At 42.4% G+C, this 18,878-nt stretch overlaps 1 protein-coding gene across 9 annotated transcripts in view; it reads right to left on the reverse strand.

Moving 5' to 3' along the window:
- FANCI (FA complementation group I) overlaps positions 1-18,878 on the reverse strand; it is a 64,745-nt gene that overhangs the window by 1,016 nt on the left and 44,851 nt on the right. For 3 of the 9 annotated variants that reach the window (XM_086364606.1, XM_086364611.1, XM_086364612.1), the window contains 18 exons: positions 18,508-18,609; positions 17,211-17,381; positions 17,013-17,134; positions 16,336-16,500; positions 15,581-15,760; positions 12,041-12,207; positions 11,630-11,706; positions 10,550-10,666; positions 8,392-8,434; positions 7,433-7,560; positions 7,265-7,333; positions 6,986-7,079; positions 6,520-6,707; positions 5,058-5,111; positions 4,918-4,977; positions 2,609-2,677; positions 979-1,074; positions 583-687 (listed from right to left, as the gene is read on the reverse strand). In XM_086364606.1, the coding sequence (XP_086220732.1) occupies positions 583-687; positions 979-1,074; positions 2,609-2,677; positions 4,918-4,977; positions 5,058-5,111; positions 6,520-6,707; positions 6,986-7,079; positions 7,265-7,333; positions 7,433-7,560; positions 8,392-8,434; positions 10,550-10,666; positions 11,630-11,706; positions 12,041-12,207; positions 15,581-15,760; positions 16,336-16,500; positions 17,013-17,134; positions 17,211-17,381; positions 18,508-18,609 (2,007 nt within the window). Of the gene's footprint in view, positions 1-582; positions 688-978; positions 1,075-2,608; positions 2,678-4,917; positions 4,978-5,057; positions 5,112-6,519; positions 6,708-6,985; positions 7,080-7,264; positions 7,334-7,432; positions 7,561-8,391; positions 8,444-10,549; positions 10,667-11,629; positions 11,707-12,040; positions 12,208-15,580; positions 15,761-16,335; positions 16,501-17,012; positions 17,135-17,210; positions 17,382-18,507; positions 18,610-18,878 lie in introns of all 9 variants that reach the window. The other 6 variants (XM_086364604.1, XM_086364608.1, XM_086364609.1 and 3 more) reach the window with 3 other exon arrangements.

Raw genomic sequence — 18,878 nt, forward strand, 5'->3', positions numbered from 1 at the left:
ATGGAAGAATGTAGATTCAGGATTTTTTGAGAAGCTAGAAATCCAGGGTGGTTGATGTCAACTTCCAGTTTATCTTGGATATATGTAAGGTGATAGAAATTCTGGGCACCAGAGGTAAGGAAACACTGGGTTCTGCTTCAGAGATGCTGTAGGGCTCATAGCGTGCTGTTCCTCTCCCTTTAGTCTCAGCAGAGGGGAAAGGAGGCTAAGAAATGTGCTGACCCTCATTCAGAGTAGTGGCCCTACTTTGAATGACAGCATGGTAGAAGAGGGAAAAACTGGTTTCTGAGCCAGAGTGCTTAGGCTCATAATTTTCCAATGGTTTAAAAGGTTATGGGGAGAAGACCCACAGTAAGACCTTGTTTTCAACATTCCCTTTCTGGAAATGTCCACCCTAAAGGTATACAAGCCTGGGAAACTTCGGGGATGGTTCACCGTTTACAACCTTTCTCTTGAGAATGCTTAGTTTCGTCTTTGACCACCTTTTGGCTCTTTCTCTGTGGCTGCTCCCTGACAGGCTACTGACAGCCAGCCAGGAGGGCAGCTGAAGCCTCCTGCACTCTAGTCTGAGCAGGCACTGACCTCTTCATTTTCATCCTCCTCCTGCCGAAGAACCACGTCCAGGATGTTTCCCTTGATCTTGAAGTCTCGTGAGGTGCTGAGCTTTATATGCTTCATCAGGTTCACCTGGGACAGGATTGTAAACACAGGCACAGTTTGCCACCAATAAAACCTGCCCAGGACTGCCTAAGCCATCCCGGATAAACCCTTCAGTTCCTAGAGAAGCAAGTACACACCCACTAGACTTCACATCAGGTCCCCTGTGTCAATGTTTGGCTTCAGGCCATCAGATCAGAAATAGCAAAGAAACAAAAGAAACGCAGTCGCCTCCCCCCAGTGCAGTTGTGTTGCTTCAGTTTGCCAGGTCCCCTCACAGGCTAAGTGGAAATCAGTAGAAAAATTACAGAATATGCTTACCTTTGACCTCTTAGAAAGGTGGATGAGAAATTTTTCATACTGTTCAATGGCAAAGATGAGATTAGGAATTGGCTTGGTTTCCCGAAGAGCTCTGGCCTACAGGGCAAAGAAGAGAAGACCTAAATTTGGGGTTCAGGGGTGGTAAAGTGCTCTGAAACTGCCTATAGCAGAACTGCTTGTGGCTTTGAGGGAAAGAGAGTCTAACTTCCAATGAAATGCAGTTTTACTTATACACCAGTCATTAAGATTTTTTTTTGACAGTTCAGTTTCATCAAAGGACCTAAATGCTAATGGAGATGGCAATTAATCCTTTCTACTTGTAATTCCTAAACCTGTGTTTTCTAGAGGCTGGCTGAGGGAAGGGCCGTGGTGTGGGTGTCTGGCTGCCTCTCTGACTTGGGATTCTTGTGATGATGAGCCCCTCTGCACTGGCTCTGCTTCCGCTCTAGTCTACAGATGCGTTTTCATAGCTGCGATTCTCTCTCCCCTCAACTTGAATTGTAGCTTGTAGATCCTTCCATATGTTTCTTATGCATATAGACATGTTTTTATATTTTTTAAACTACAAATGAAGACACTTTACATCTTTTTTTTCTTTAACATTATCTTAGAATTCTGTATCTGAACATTTAGCTTTGTATTTTTTCATGTCTGCATAGTTTGTTCTACAGTATAAATATACTGTAAAAGCCAGCCCTCTATTGTGGGCATCTTAGTTTTCCCAGTATTTCACTTTTACTTACAACATTACTAGGACTGAATATACACAGGCCTTGACAATAGAGATATTCTACAAGTAGAATTGCTGCATTAAAGACTGGTGCATGTGAACAGTTATTGCTAAATGTTCCCCTTGAGAGAGGACTCAATTCTTACTTTGCCAGCAGTACCCTGGAGAATCCACTTTCCGGCACCAATCTTTCACATCCTTTAAGGGGCACCTTTTGCACTCACTAACTTTTCCTAAAATCAGCTCCTTCCCAGTGGTTATCCTAAGCTATTTCTATTTTTGAAGAGTTCAAGATTTCCTGGTACTTCCTGAATAGAGCATATACAGAGGAAAAAGATGTTCCATTTGAACAAAGTCCATGAGTTGAGAAGCAGCCATACACAAATAAGCACATTTTCCCCAGCTTTACTGAGATGTAATTCACATACCAGCCATTTACCCATTATATTGCATGCTTTTTTGTGTGTGTTTCTTTGTGCATTCACAGAGTTGTATAACCATCACCATAATTTTACAGCATTTTCACACAACCCACCTGCACAAGAAATCCTATACCCATTTTAGCAGGCACCTTCCCAGTTTCTCTAACATCCCCCTAACCACTCCTGCTCCCCAGTTCTAGGCAACCACTAATCTTTTTAGATTTGCCTTTTCTGGGCATTTTATATAAATGGATTCATATAACACCTAGTCTTTGTCCGACTGGCTTCTTTTACTTAACGTATTTTCAAGGTTCATTAGCAACCTTTTTTTTTTTGTTGTACTGCACGGCATGCAGGATCCTAGTTCCTTGACCAGGGATCAAACTGGTGCCCCCCTGCAGTGGAAGCGCAGAGTCCCAACCACTGGACCACCAGGGAATTCCCAGTGGCCACGTCTTGGTCACTGTCAGCAACTTACGATGGCTGTGGGGCCGGCAGCGGTTTTCTCCTTTTCTCCGGTACATTTTAGGCTCCTACTGTGCTTGTTCTAAAGAAAAGGAAACAAGTTCTCTCATTCCTGAAGGTTTTTCTGTAGAGCTACCAGGCTAGTGGTAATTTTCTAATACGATGATTATAGCGATAACGGGAGAACTCTTAGGGGGCCAAGTCTGGGTGAAGAGATTCTCCTGAAGCAGATGCTGGGCAATGGGAAACATTCTGGGACACTTCATAATCCTCAGATATTTTCCCGCTTTTTGTTGTTGGGAGATTTACAGTCTTGCTCTTGGATGGGTCTATCACAGGGAAGTGAGGTTAGGACCCACCGTTATTAACACTAGGGCAGCCAAGGGACTCATGAGCTACAAAGAACTGTCAAGGGGGGAGTAGGACTAGGTGTTCACTACTGGGATATTCGCTAAAAGGGCTAGAGAAAAGATAGGAAGCTGGAGAGGTTGTTCTCAGAGCCATGTGTCTCACATGACAAGTGGTTACAGGCTCCAGGACGGTTTAAAGGTCATAGAAACACTTTGTTTCCCTATGTTGCAGATAATCAAAATAAAGGGCTCCTGGAGAAAGGAACAATCAAGAAGGGGACCAGGAAGTACAGGATTCTGATAAGGCAGGAGAGAAGGGACACGTGAGGCAGAGACCACCCAAGTGTGAGGCACACAAACAGGAACCTTTTACTTGAAGGGGAGTTCTGTGCCCTCTAGGAATGACAGACCACGGCCCATGGGACAACTAACAGTTAAAAACAGAGGCCTGCAAACAGAGAGAAATCACACTACTACAGCCATGTGAGAGAGAGGAGGCTTGGTTCACATGGCATGTTCTGGAAAATAAGAAAATGTAGGGATCCCAGAGATGCTGGTGTGAAGAAACTTATTTTTGGCCCTGGAAGGCAGGGTAGAGGGTGAATACTTTGTAGGGGAGGGGCAGAGAAGCAGCACAGGTAGTAGAACTCATGTGACCAAATGGGAAGTGAGCCATCTTCCTAAAAGTTGTACCCCAGATGGGACCTTGTTGAAACTCCCTAAATCAATCCCAGCTATGGCCTGTTTCTGCTGATTCAGGCAGGACTAAAACTGTAGTGGGAAGAGAAGTATCTTTTAAAGGTATACAGTCCTGAGCAGGATGCTAAGCTACGGGTTTTGGAGCAATGGCTTTCACTGCTTTCTTCTCACTGAGATCCAAGGCTATGGGAAAAAAGGAGCTAAAAGAGAATAAGCAGCTCTTTGAAAGATGTGGCAAATGCAATCCAGATTTCTAGATAAAAGTTGGAGAGAGTTAATGGAACCTTGGGCTCTTGACTCATTAAGCACATCTCACAAAGACAAAAAGTGCCTGTGGATCAGCTGATTTGTCAAATAAGGCTTTAAGTCAAACACAGATTGAGAAGGGGAGAAATATCCAAGGAAGAATACATAAACCAGTTTTTGTGTAATGTAGAAAAAAAGATAGTCTGGAAGGTGCCTAGTGATAAGCAGAAGAAAAGCTTGAGAATGGGTCAAACACAAAACCCCAAACCTCCCAGCATTTTACAAGTCAGTGAGTGTCAAGTATGCTTCCAGAGCAGGGGCTGGCCAACTACAACCAAGAGGCCAAATCCAGCTCCTGCTTGTTTTTCAGAAGTTTCACTGAACACAGCCAAGCTCCTTCATTGTATATTGACTATGGGTGCTTTTATTCCACAACGGCAGAGTTGAGTTGTGACAGTGACTCTATGGCCTGCAAAACCCAGAGCATTTACCATCTGGCCCTTTGCAGAAAGTTTGCAGACCACTGTCACGGAGTCAAAGAACCCAGTTCGAACCTCAGCTTTGCCCCTTTTTCTGGCCGTACCACACAGCACGTGGGATGTTAGTTCCCCAACCAGTGATCAAACCCACGCCCCCTATATCAGAAGCTCGGAATCTTAACCTTTCTGTTTTTGGCCTTATGTCTGACAGCTTGGGAAATGATGCTCTAAGGTCATGTTCATTTTATTGGAACAGCAAATATTTAGAGAACACCTGCCTGGTGTTGTGTTAAGCACTTTCCACAAGTTACCTCATTTAGCCTCACCATGCCTGCTACTACTTCACTCACATTCCCAAAGGAGTGGGTTTGGAATCACCCAGAAATAGACCAAGTCACTGAGCCTAAGGATGCATGTTTCTCCTCTGCTCCAAGTGCAAGCATACCAAACACTTTTTCTCTCTAAATCAAACTTAGTGATCAGTCCCCTGGGAATACAAGGAGTCCTTTCTCACTTGAAGATACACTGTGATACAGACAATCACTTACCTGTACATAAGAAATAAACGAATAGCATAGAGGGGTCAGATGTGAACCAGACAGCTTCACCTGCAGCAAAGGAGAAAGAATTCAGTAACTGTAGGAATAAGATGCTTTCCCCATTCCTAGGAAAGGCATTCTCAACTCACCAGTTTTTCCATATTTTTCGGAATTCCTGTGGAGGGCTGATACACCTGGAGATACTAACAAAAGATTCCAAGATTCAGTATTAGGCAATGGCAGGACACCCACTTCTCTCAAAGGTTTCATAAAGTTCTAGGGGAAAGCGTTGGAATCTTACATGCATGCATACTCAGTCATGTCCAACTCTGTGACCCTATGGACTGTCGCCCACCAGGCTCCTCCATCCATGGGATTTCCCAGGCAAGAATACTGGAGTGGGTTGCCATTACCTACCCTGGGGGATACTTTCCAACCCAGGGATTGAACCTGCATCTCGTACGTTTCCTGCATTGGCAGGCAGATTCTTTATCACTGAGCCACCTGGGAATCCAGATTTAGAATGCTATTCCTACACAGATGTCCCATGAAACTACAGGTAGTGACTCAGTGAGCACATGGTGTATGACTATTGCTCTGGCTGGAGAGAGGAAAAGAAAATAAGCTACCCAGATTCGTGCAGAATCTTAAGACTCCAGGCTTCCTTTTTTCCCTCCCCTAAGCTCCAAAGCTTCCCAGACAGGAGGCAATGAAAGATTTAAGTTTCTGACTTGTTCCATTTATTGCTTTAAAAATCCTTCAGGGTGATAGTCCCTGAATCTAGAAAGCCAATGACTTTGCTGTTTTTCTTTTAGAAAAAGCCAATAAAGATTATAGAGGTTCTCCGTATTTCTACCACAGAAGCTAGTTAGCCACACACTATAGCCAGAGCGGCACCTTCTCAGAAATGGCAGCGCTGCTGTTTGGGTACATGGTGTGAGGCGGTCCACCATCTTTCTTTGGTTGTCCGTGCCTTCCTAAGTAATGTGGGTCATTGCTAGAATCGGATCTAAATTACGTAGTTCCTAGCACTCTTGAATGTCTGCTGAGAATCAAAATACTGCAAATACAAAAAAAGTTTCTTGTTAACGGATACTAAGAAGCATTAACTTAAACTCAGGGCAAGTATACCTTGTATTTTCAAAAAATAAACTTATTCCCTACTCGTGTACCTGACCTGTGAGGCATTTAACACCTACTTGTTAAAGGACAAATACCCTTTCGGTGTCCAGACTGGTCTGAAATTGTCTAACTTTTTGTGTAATTGGAATCAGATTAAATTCTATAGCTAAAGTTTAGACTGAGTCTTAGAAGGTGTTTGAAAAGGCATTTATACTCAATTATACTCAATTAAGAGGCATTTACATTCATTATACTCAATCATATGAGCAACATGCTCATATGCTAAAGAAATATGGAGCTCTAAAAACAGATTTAGAATTATGCCTCAACTGTTATTTCCAGGCCTGTGGAGTCACCTGCCATCTACTGGTCAAACTGTGACTTGCAGAGATGTAGACATGGGTTCTGCCCTGGGGTGTTCAGCACCAGGGGCAGTGTCCTGGCTGGGTGGGGCAGAATGATGGTGGTGACTGACTCTCCGATACTCACATATTTGACAAGTGCTGTAAGAGTGGTGTACATTTTGCCAAGGTCCTTTAACAAGGTGTCCACACAGCTGCCTGATGGCAGGGCTGTCTGCACCAGCTCGTGGAAAAATGTGAGCAGAGTTCCCAACTGTATGATGGTGGTTTTCTCCATGGGATGGTTTGTTAGGGCTGCCTGAGAAGAGGCCTCTTCTGAAAGGAAATGAAGTTAATTAGCACATTCAAACCCAACTGACCTTATTTTCTAGTTCAAGTCAAAGAGATTTAGAAACCAACTAAACATCATTAACTAGGAAGTCTGGATGCAGAATACATTAATAATTATATCTTCTACTTTCATTACTTAGGAAGTCTAGCACAAACAAACAGACAGAGCTCAGGGGCTCTGCCTTTATGTCTCTTCCAGTTCAGGTTTTAGTTGGCTTTGCTTTGATCACAATTCCTGGAACCCCTCCCTCAACCCATGTTACCTGGTATGATTTTTTGATTTGCTTGTCCCTTAAGCTTGGTGATCAGCCAGTCCACTTCTTCTAGGACCTTCTCAGCTTTACTCAGAACAAGCAGCTGTGAAAGAAAAAAACGCCTGGCATGGCTCACTGCACACAGCTGCTGGTGTAACATGATAGCCACGGCCACCAGTGGGCGGGTTAGAGGCCTCAGGACTTTAGCCACTGTAATTCACTCCTCACAGGGAATAAAATGGAAGGGATGACAAGGCTATTTCCCAAGTGCCAGGGATCAACACTTACACAGACAGTAGGGGCAGCTGTTTTCAAATTCACCAATGCAAAGTTGTTTGTTTTCTCCACTTCCACATCCTGGGAACGGAAAGAGAGGTGAGATGTAATGACAGTAAGGCTGTTCCCCTGGCCTCTACTCCCAACTCAGGGCTCCATACTGAAGGCTCACTACAGTACCTCGTCTATGTCTCCAAGAAGTCCATGGATATCCTGGGACAAGTCACGCAGCAGACCAACAGGACTCTTACACGAAACATGGAGGTTGAAGAGCAAACTCAGCATGCCCTTGCAAAAGGAGGCATCCTCTAGGAGTAGGAAGGAAAGAAAACTCAGTTATAACCCAAGTCAGTCCTGTAGCGGGTGGGGGTGGCCTGGCTGGAATGCTAGCCTGTCATGTTTCAGGCACAACATCCCCATGCTGCACACACTCCAACCCAGGCAGCGGGTCCACAAAGGTACACTTCGACCCACAGGTGCAAATGAGGGGGATGTTTCCCATTTATTAGTCACTGTCAACATATAACTAGCATACGGGTCAAGAAATATCAGCACCCCAGGACACTCCCCTCCTCACCAAGGAAACTGTCATTCTGCCTTGTAACCTCATATCGAGTTTTGTCTGATTTTGAACTCGATCTAAGTAGCACCATGCAGTAAGTCCTCTGTCTGTGTCTGCCATCTGCTGAGTGTCGTGTGCGCCGGACTCCTCCATGTCACGTGTCAGTGGAGTCTGTTCACTCCCACCGCCGTCCAGTGTCCCACTGCGCGCACAGTGCAACCCCTCGACCCATTTGACTGCTGACAGACGTCTGGGTTTGGTTTTGCCTATTAGAACAGTACTGCTGTGAGAATTTTCCCACCTGCTTATGCTGGGAGTGGAACTGCTTGATCGTAAGCCTATGTTTAATTTTAGTAGTTAAGTATTGCTAAATAATTTCCCAGAGTGGTTATACCAACTGACACCTCCAGCAGCAGTGAATGAGAGGTTCAACTGCACTGTATTCTTACCAACCCTTGGGGCTGGTTTTGTGTATTTGAAGTTTTGGATACTCCGGTGAATGTGTAATTTTCTAAATGTTGTTTGGTGCTGATGATTTTATATAAACCTGAAAAAGGAAATATGGCAGGAAACTTACCGCAACTGTTTTCCGTGCAAATCTTAGATGTCCAGGATAACATCTGCACAAACTGGAGATCATTAGGATATTATAGAAACATTCAAAAGACAGACCTAGGTGCTATCAGACTAAGAGAGCTCTAGGCCTTTGCAAGTCTAAACAAATCACCTACTAAAACATATGCCTGGATCTAAAGTGGTACTCTACTGAAAAACAGCATAAAAGTAAGTCCAAAGTTACGAGCTGAATTACTGATTCTTTTCTTAAATATAGCCTATGATTCAATTCTCAAATGCCCTCATTAAGGGCCAAAGGTCCTGGGGTCTGGGCTGTTATTTGAGCTTCCCTGGCCCCTCCCACCACAGTTTGGGGCTAAAGTGCCCTTCTTCCTCTTCCCATGCCCAGCACTCTCTGCATCTGAGACATCTTTAAGAATACTAAGCTAATAGAGGCATAGGAGAATAAGATCCTGGCCACAGTGACAGTCAAATTAGCCTTTAGGAACCAAGAGGCCACAGGAGGTTAAAAGGGAGCAGGGGGAAAAAAAAGAAAAGGGGCAAAAGAAAAGAGTTGGGGAAGCTTAAGGCCTTGGACTAGTAGGTCATGTTTCACTAGACACACACTCAGCTTTCTGCTTCAGCAGTTATTTGGGATAGGCTTCTAGCCACCAAGACACTGAAATGCAGTGATGTTTAAAGGTAAAATGACCAGTAAGAATTCAGGTTTTGATCTGTCAGGGAAAAAAAACTTCAGAGGCTAAATGAAAATTCTCTGTGAACTGATATAAAAATATTTCCCAGAATACAGTGATTACTGTAGAATACAGATGTCCAGAATACAGTGTTAAATGTAATAAATAAATAAAGCAGGATGCTGAAAAAGCTTTTGTGTGAAGAGGGTAGGGTTGAGCATAAGAAGCTATATTCATATTGCTGTACAGGAATAAAAGAATTCTTTACACAAGACACTAAAAGATATTTAGCTACTGGGGGAGAAGAACTGAACAGATGGAGGACACGGATAGAAAGGTGACCATTTCCTGCAAATTTTTTTATAATGTCTGGTTTTCAAATCATTGAACTTTATTACCCATTCAAAGTTAAATTAAAAAATTTTAGACACACTACCCGAAATTATGAGGGGGTGGTAAAATTTTAAAAATTTCTTCTTTATATTAGCCTTTCCAAATCTATTTTCCTTCAACTGTCCCCATGTTCCAATTCCCTGTGTTTCTTTCCTAGTCTTGGGCTCCTTGCAGCAAAAGTAGCAATATGAAAGAATGAAGCTGAAAGTAAAGTGGGGATGCGTTGTTCCGATCTAGGATGAAATAAGTAGCAATGGGGATTTTCTTTGGGCTACCTGGAACTAAGACAACAAGAAAATGAAGTTTGCTTTTTCAGTGCTCAAATGTCGTAACATTCCAGGCTATAGTCTGGCTAGCTCTTCCTAAAAGCAAGGGCTTACACAAGGAGGCCTGCACCTCAGCACTCTCAACTTGTCTCCCCACAGGTCAGGAAATAGATGTGGGAGGACCACACAGCCCTAGTCTCAAGAACTCTCTTTATCATCCTTTAGGGAAATTACTCCTGAATGGAACAAACCCACAGAATATGGCTTCTCTTATTGCACATGTGTGAATGCTCATGTGGGTACATATATTCTTCGTGTACATGTGCAAACCCAAGCACATATACCTAAAATCTATCTGGGTAGAACAGATTCTCTTTTAGGACTATAATTATGCTTTCTGACTTATCACCTTTTGTTGAATATCCCCCAAACTCAGAATCAGCTAATTTTGATGAGAAGGTTAACTGCTGAATGTCAGCTACCTTGATAATTAACATACTTTCATCTTAGAAGGGGGTAGGGAAACACAAGAAGGTTGAAGGCCCCACAGATAAACAAGACTTTTTTTTTTTTTTACAGTGCTTATTGTTTACCCTTGACAGTGGCCAAATAAACAAAAGCAGTTAACTACGTCATGGTAGAAACACTATGTACGGGGCAGGGGTGGGTGGAGGTACATCTTACAGATCTTATATTAATTCAGGAGCATAACTGGATACATGATTTTAAATAAGCCAGATTTCAAGAGGACATTTAGTTGTACACTGTAAGATGTAGTATTCTGGCCTTCTGGGGGATGCAGAGTGGGACTGATTGGTGCTCATACCTCAGCAGAGATGGGCTTCAGCAGCTTGGACAAGCTGGTGAGAACAGTGGCCAGAAGCAGGGCTTCTTTGCTCTTAAAGTCTTCCTCTTGGCTGCTAAGTAAATTCAACAAGGACCTCTGAGAAAGGACACACAGAAACATTAGCAGACATGATACTAGCAAAGAGAAGAGACATCCAGCCAGAGATTCCTAAGGCTGGGACAGAAATGACTCAAAAATACCAAAAATCCAAGAGGATAAAATCTGGAAATAAGACCTGGATTGAGCAGGTAGTCTCCTACCCTTTTGTGATCAGACGTCTGAGTGTTCTCTTGAGCGCTATGGACTCCTCAAACCCCTGCCACATGTACATTAGGAATGAACTGTGCACCCAGTTTTGTTTATTTTAGGCTGCACCACACAGCTTGTGGGATCTTAGTTCCCTAACAAGGGACAGAACACGGGCCCAATGAAAGTGCTGTGTCCCAACCACTGATCGCCTGGGTGGTTCACAACTTCCTGAGGCCCATTCACTGACCTGAGGGCTAGACCATACCCCAGCACTGGCATTCCCTACACACTGTCCATTTCCTTTTTCTTTGTTCCTCTCTCACCACCCAAAACACTGTCTTTGGTCCGTCAGTCTCTTCCCACTATGTAAGCTATGTGAGGGTAGGGTTTTGTCTCTTATTTCTTGCTAGAACTTCAGCACCTGAACAGTTCCTGGCACATGATACGAACATTAAAGAAATCCTCTGGGATAAAAGATCCTGATACGTGACAGCTAGTGGTTAGAACCATCTGACAGACAAAGCCAAGTTACACTCCCTGCACGAGTGGGCTCCTGGCCAGCTCTTTGTATAATATCAGCTCAGTGATTCTTAGAGGCAATGAGTGCTGTAGATTGGGGTGGCTTGACACACATCCTTCCTTGAATGATGCTTTTAAATGCATTACCTTTCATTCTCAGAGCTGTCAAGTTGCCTGAATGATGACCCAGGAAAAACTGCTGTCCTACTTGTGGACGGTCTGCCTGTTCCCAGCTGGCCTGGTAACAGTCCCTTTCTGAGGACCCTCACAGCAGTCTCCTAGGTGTCTCACCTGAAACTGACGGATCTGGAAAGCTGCTCTCTCACTGACACTGACTTCCTCCTCTTCTTCCTCCTTATCTGTGGCATCTAGGAAAAGGAAAAGAACGCTATCTGCTTTGAAAGGGGCTTGGTTATTTTTTTTTGCCAAGCTAAAATTTTAGGAGGCCAAAAAAGCCTGGAGGCAGCTTTAATTATATTCCTAACATTCAGCAGCTTCTTAAGGCTATATTCAGTTTCCCAGTCCCATCTGTGGTTAAATGGAATCCAGTAAGTGCCGATTCTGAATCCACTAGATGTCACTCCTTAGCCACACTGGGACTCTTCGCAGGTGTCCTCTGCTGGGCTAACAACTGGAATTGAGAGGTTTGGTTGAGAAAGAGAAACTCAGATCGAGCCAAGTTATCAAAACTGAAATGCCCACCCAGAGCCTTGAGAAACTGATGACACTTGGGCTGGTAGAACTGCTGCACGGCACTGAGTATCTTCTGTATGCCCTCCAAGCACAGCAGCGAGATGTTCTTTCCTTTCTCTCTCTTTCCCGACTCTTCCACTGAGGTAGGGATTGAAGTGTATCTCCAAAGCAAGACCCTGGGGAAAAGTGATTTTTAAAGTCAAGTTCACTGAGATACAATTTACATACAGTAAAATTCCCATCCTGTAACTGTATGGCTCTGCTGACTCACTTCCACAGTTGTGTACTCATCCCCCTCAATCTAGGTATTTCCATCACCCCAAAAGTTCTCATGTGCTCCTTTGCAGTCAGTTCTTTCTCTTTGATTTCCCAGGCAACCACCGATCTGTTTCCTGTCCCAGCGGTTTTACAATTCACAAACTATCATATAAGAATGGTATCATTCATTCTGTAGCTTTTGAAGTCCGGCTTTGCTAACAGCATGTAGCTCTGAGGTTCACGTCTGTTGTTGCACGTACTGGCAGCCTGTCGCATTTCACTGCTGAGCAGTATTCCAGGGTATGAATACGCCACAGATTGCATAGTCACCGATTTATCATCTTTAGGTTGTTTCCAGATTTTGCTATTACAGGTAAAACTACTATATACAAACTTTTATAAAAACATCTGCTTTCATTTCTTTTAGGTAAATACCTAAGAGTGGAATGGGTGTACCGTAAGATAGGTGTGTGCTTAACTTTTTAAGAAACTGACAAATTATTTTCCAAAGTGGCTGCACCATTTTACATTTATGTCAACAGTGTATCAGAGTTTAAATTCTGGGCATCCCTGGAGGCTTAGTGGTAAAGAATCCACCTACCAATCAGGAGACCTGGGTTTGATCCCTGATCTTAGAAGATTCTACATACAGTGGAGCAACTAACTACTTGAGCCTGTGCTCTAGAGCCCGGAGCTGCAACTACTGAAGCCTGTGTGCTCAAGAGCCCGTCCTCTACAACATGAGAAGCCACGGCAACGAGAAGCCCGTGTACCTCAACTAGAGTAGCCCCCTCTCACTCAACTAGAGAAAAGCCCGCACAGCAAGAAGACCCAGGGTAGCCAAAAATAAATACATAAATAAACATTAAAAACCAAAAAACAAAGAGTTTAAATTCTTCCACATCCATGACAACACTTTGGTATAGTCAATCTAAACTTTTAGGCATTTTAATAGGTGTTTACATTGAGGAAACCAGAATTGAAAGAGACACGTGTACCCCAATGTTCATCGCAGCACTGTTTACAATAGCCAGGACAAAGAAACAACCTAGATGTCCATCGGCAGACAAATGGATAAGAAAGCTGTGGTACATATATACAATGGAATATTATTCAGCTATTAAAAAGAATGCATTTGAATCAGTTCTAATGAGGTGGATGAAACTGGAGCCTATTATAGAGTGAAGTAAGTCAGAAAGAAAAACACCAATCCAGTATATTAACGCATATATATGGAATTTAGAAAGATGGTAACAGTGACCCTATATGTGAGACAGCAAAAAAGATACAGATATAAAGAACAGACTTTTGAACTCTGTGGGAAAAGGCAAGGGTGGGATGATTTGAGAGAACAGCATTGAATCATGTGTATTATCATATGTGAAATAGATCGCCAGTCCAGGTTCGATGCATGAGACAGGGTGCTCAGGGCTGGTGCACTGGGATGACCTTGAGGGATGGGATAGGGGGAGAGGGGGCGGTTCAGGATGGGGAACACATGTACACTCATGGCTGATTCATGTGAATGTATGGCAAACCACCACAATATTGTAAAGTAATTAGCCTCCAATTAAAACAAATAAGTAAATTTTTAAAAGAAAAAAAATTAGGTGTTTAGTGATATCTCATTGTGATTTTAATTTGCACTAACCTAGTGACTAATTATGTTGATCACCCTTTCATGTTCTTATTTGCCATCTATATATCTTATTTGGTAAAGTGTCTGTTAAAACACTTTATCCATTTTCTCAATTTGATTGTTTTCTTAACAAGTTTGAGTTCTTTATATACTCTGGTTACCAGTCCATCATCAGACACGTGTTTTGCAAATATTTCCTGTTAATTTGTGGCTTGTCTTTAAATTTCCTTAGGAATGTTTTTCAAGGAACAGAGTTAAATTTAAAAAAAATATTGATTGTGCTTCTGGTATTATACCTAGGAAATTTTTTACCTAAAACAAGGTTGTAAAGGTTTTTCTGTCTTCTAGATGTTTTACAATATTTGGTTTTATACTTATGCCTCTGATTCATTTCAATATTTGGTTATAACATGAGAAATGGATCAAAGTTCAATTTTTTTTCACATCAGTCGCTCAGTCGTGTCTGACTCTTTGTGACCCCATAGATTGCAGCATGCTAGGCTTCCCTGTCCATCACCAACTCCCAGAGCTTGCACAAACTCATATCCATCAAGTCGGTGATGCCATCCAAACATCACATCCTGTCTTCCCCTTCTCTTCCTGCCTTCAATCTTTCCCAGTATCAGGGTCTTTTCAAATGAGTCAGTTCTTCACATCAGATGGCCAAAGTATTGGAGTTTCAGCTTCAGCATCAGTCCTTCCAATGGATATTCAGGACTGGTTTCCTTTAGGACGGACTGGTTTGATCTTGCAGTCCAAGGGACTCTCAAGAGTCTTCTTCAACACACCAACTGATTCAAAAGCATCAATTCTTTGGCACTCAGCTTTCTTTATAGCTCAGCTCTCACATCCATACATGACTACTAGAAAAACCGTAGCTTTGACTAGACAGACTTTTATTGGCATAGTCATGTCTCTGCTTTTTAATATGCTGTCTAGGTTGGGCATAGCTTTTCTTCCAAACAGTGTCTTTTAATTTCATTTTTTCACATATTCCTGTACAATTGTTCCAGAAACACCTGTTTGAAAAGACTTTTCTTTCTCCATTCCATTGCCTTGGCACCTTTGTCAAAAGTCAAGACCATACTTGTGTAGATCAGTTCTGAACCATCTGTTCCACTGATTCTGGCAATAACTCACTATCTTAAATACTTATTTAATGTTCTATAAATATTGATTAAAGTCAAGCTGGATGATAGTGTTGTTCGAGTCTTCTACATCCTTTCTGATTTTCTATCTAATTCTACTGATTACTGAGAGAGGTAGATTATTATTTGTGTATTTCTCCCTCAGTATTACCATTTTTGCCTTAAGTATTCTGAAGCTGTTATTAGGTGCTATTAAGTACATATACATTTAAAACTGTTCTGTCTGCTTGATGAATTATTTAGTCATTATGTAATATCCCTTTTTATTCCTGGTATTAGATTAACATTTTATATGTGGCCAACAATCCACACCAAAACAGGACTAGGAAAAAACCCCAACATAGTGAGTGACTGCACTTCCACCTTTGGGTATGCCGAACTTCAAACCACCTTTCTCCCTACCCAACTTCAAACCACCTTTCTCTCCCCACCCCCGTCGTCGATTTCCTCTCTTGGAGATGCCACAGCAAGTGGAACAGGTCTCTAAGGGTGTGTGGGGCTTACCGAGTTATGTCACAGAGGTTCTGAAAGACCTTCTCTGGGTTTTGGCCATCAGGGCCACTCACATGCCCTGTTTCCTTTAGCTGCTGGACCTTCATCAGAGCCACATTCACTGCGTAGCGCATGAACTCATTGCTGGACCTCAGAACAGACAGGCTCTCTTCATGACTCTGGGTACTGTCCCTAGACAGGAAAAAAGAGACAGAAAGATTCCCCTGCTACTGGGACTTGAAATTACGTTTTCTAGGGACAGTTCACAATAGCACCCAGCCAGTTCTAAAAGACAGACTCCAGGCAGCCCACACCAAGAGTCACTGCCAAGGCTGTCTTTCTACAAATATTATTCTCAGCGTTACCTCCCTTTCTCCCCCTTCCCTCAATCCTTTAACTTTGATGAAATTTAAAGGTCAATCTTAGTTAACTTTCTGTAATGTTTTTTTTGTTGTCACCCCCACCTTTTTTTTTAAATTCAAGCTTTTCTTTCCCTTCTTTTCATGCTACTTAGGTTGATTTCTTGGAATCTATCCTATCTTTTCATCCACTAGTTCACTGTTTCTGATGTTCCCTTTAGTAATTCAAAGCATCTCTTTAAATGCCTATGTGTTCTGCTTTCAAGAAAATTACAACCCCGTTGACTTACTTTTTACTGTATATATGCTAAGAATTGTGAATCCAAACTAGGTAATATCAGTGACCCTCAGTAGGTGTTTTTAACCCTCACCTTAAGGCTGTCTTTAAGCCCTGTGTTAGAACCTTACCTGAAAAGAGCTGTGAGAAGATCAGACACAAATTTCATGGACAAAAAACTATCGGTTGGTCGGTTGGCCATTTTTGTTTTGCCTTTACCAGATTTTTCATTAAGGATGTCGGAGAGCTTCTTGTAACACATAAATAAGCTCAGAATTGTTTCAAACTTAGTCTTACTGTATAAAAGGAAAGAGTCCACCAAGGACAGGCATCAGAATATTATGGTTTACTTTCAAGACAGTAATAAGGAAATCACAATACTTCTTTAGATGTCATACTTTAGACCCAATATTACAAATGAATCGATCTTCACTATTAACACAGTACTCCTAGGTAATACCCAACTGGGTCATTTCTTTTCCCCCTTTATTTGTATCAGTCATTGCAGAGAATGAAAGTTCAATACTACCACCAATCAAAATTTCTCTATTAAAATCAGGGGTTGTTATGTTCAAGGTCTGGGGAATGTTCAGTAAAGTAAAGCCTGATGGAGAGACAAAATTCACGAGCCTGTTTGGCATGTGCTTGGATGTTCCCTGGTAGAAAGAACATAGTTTGGTCTTAGGCTAGAGGTCCATCTAAGAGTGTCATGCGCTGTAGTCTGTTCATACCTAGCCTATTGTTAGTGTTAAGAAAACACACTCCCACACACAAAATGAACTACAAGTAGAGTTAGAGTATACCCTACCTGAAATTACTTATGAAGAAATTATATTCTATTAGAACCTCACAAATTCCCATAACAAGAGAAGCGCAGATATTATTTTTGATGCCAATACCAGTGCTCTGAGAAAAGTCTGCTGATTTGTCCTAAAAGACACAAGATAAAAATTAGTAAGCTACTAAAAACCTCCATTACTCAACACAGCTTAGACTTAGCAATTACCAGTTCGAAGTCCTCTAGTTCACTCTTAATCATTCTATTCGTAATCGACTCCAACATATCATCTAAGTATTGGTAGAACCCCTCTTCCTCCTCCTCTTCTTCTTGCTGTAATGGTACCACTCTGCTCTTATACCAGGCCAAACAGTGTTGAATACAACATAGCAGATAATCCTGTAGAAGAAAAGATAATAACTGAATATTCTTGTTAAAGGATAACCTATCAAACTGTTGATAACTGACAAATAATCCTTATCTATAAGGCTAAATAAAGTTATTCATTAGCATCACAAATTAAGTCAATCTGGAGTTAAAAACAAAACAAAACAGAAAAAAAGAATGGAACTAACAGAGGCATTGTTTTCTGGCCTTTCCCAAAGACAGTGGTTTCACAAGTAGCTGACACCTAAGAATGTAACATCAAATGTGCTATCTCTGATCTGGTACAAATACCAAGGAGCCAGGTTGTGAAATTAAATCCTCTCCAGCACCTTTGCCTGGAAAATCCCATGGATGGAGGAGCCTGGTAGGCTGCAGTCCATGGGGTCACTGAGTCGGGCATGACTGAGCAACTTCACTTTCACTTTCACACACTGGTGAAGGAAATGGCAGCCCACTCCAGTGTTCTTGCCTGGAGAATCCCAGGGACAAGGGAGCCTGGTGGGCTACTGTCTATGGGGTCATGCAGAGTCAGACACGACTGAAGTGACTCAGCAGCAGCAGCACCTTTGGGTCCCAAAGGCTATTCCAAACATATGGATTTAGGTTAAGGGAATCTTTGGGAGACCACCATAGCTTCTCTCTAGGCTGAGGACATCTGTTGTAAGTCACTCAGGAGTTTCAGTTTCTTTCTTCCCGCTAGATGAGAATAGAAAACCAACTGTCCCAGTTTCTCTGAAGGTTCAACAGAATGCCAGTTCTAGCTCAGCCTAAATCATACACTCCAGACTAATGAAGCAGATCGCCTGGGTTCACCTGCTTCTGGGTAACCTCCTTCTTCCAATTCTAAAGTATATCTGTTTAGTACTTGCAATCAAAGAGCCATTAATGGGAGGTAAAATGCTCCTTGGGAGAAGTGATAGATGCCTTGATTATTAGTCAAGTGTTGATATGCAGATATCTCACCACCAGAACCAAGGTGGTGATGGGTCAGGGAAGAGTCAAGAGTAAAAATTCACTGGGAGTACCAGGTGTTTCACAGAGAAGTCATCTCTTTCTGAAGCTCAACCATATCAATAGGGCTGGTAGTTTTACTTAAGAGTAAAAATAATGGTTATGGGAGGAGGAAAGAATGGCTCACCAGTGGTTCCTGTAGAAAGACCTGATCTCCTTGGGTCAGAATACAAGCTTCTAATTTCAGAGGAGGCAGTACATCAGGTTCTGGCTCATAGAACTGTTTCAACTGTGTATGGGAAAGAAAAAGACATCACGGTTCATGAATGCTTTTCACTTTTTTAACTGGTCAAGCTAATGGCAACTTTAATGTTTAATGCTTTCTAAGACATTGTTTCCCAACTGTCCAAAGAACACTGCAGGAAAATCTGTTGCTTTGGCTCAACCCTGTCCTTCCTTTGCCCTTGCATCAGGCAGTGCACTGACTGACACCTTTCCTAGTCCACTTCATCACCTCTCCTATAAAACACCATGCTCTCTCACACCAGTTCCTTAATT

The sequence above is a fragment of the Bos grunniens genome, chromosome 21 (genome assembly GCF_055505025.1).
Source record: "Bos grunniens cultivar Pamir isolate PY7600 chromosome 21, Bosgru_T2T1.0, whole genome shotgun sequence".
Lineage (NCBI taxonomy): Eukaryota > Metazoa > Chordata > Mammalia > Artiodactyla > Bovidae > Bos > Bos grunniens.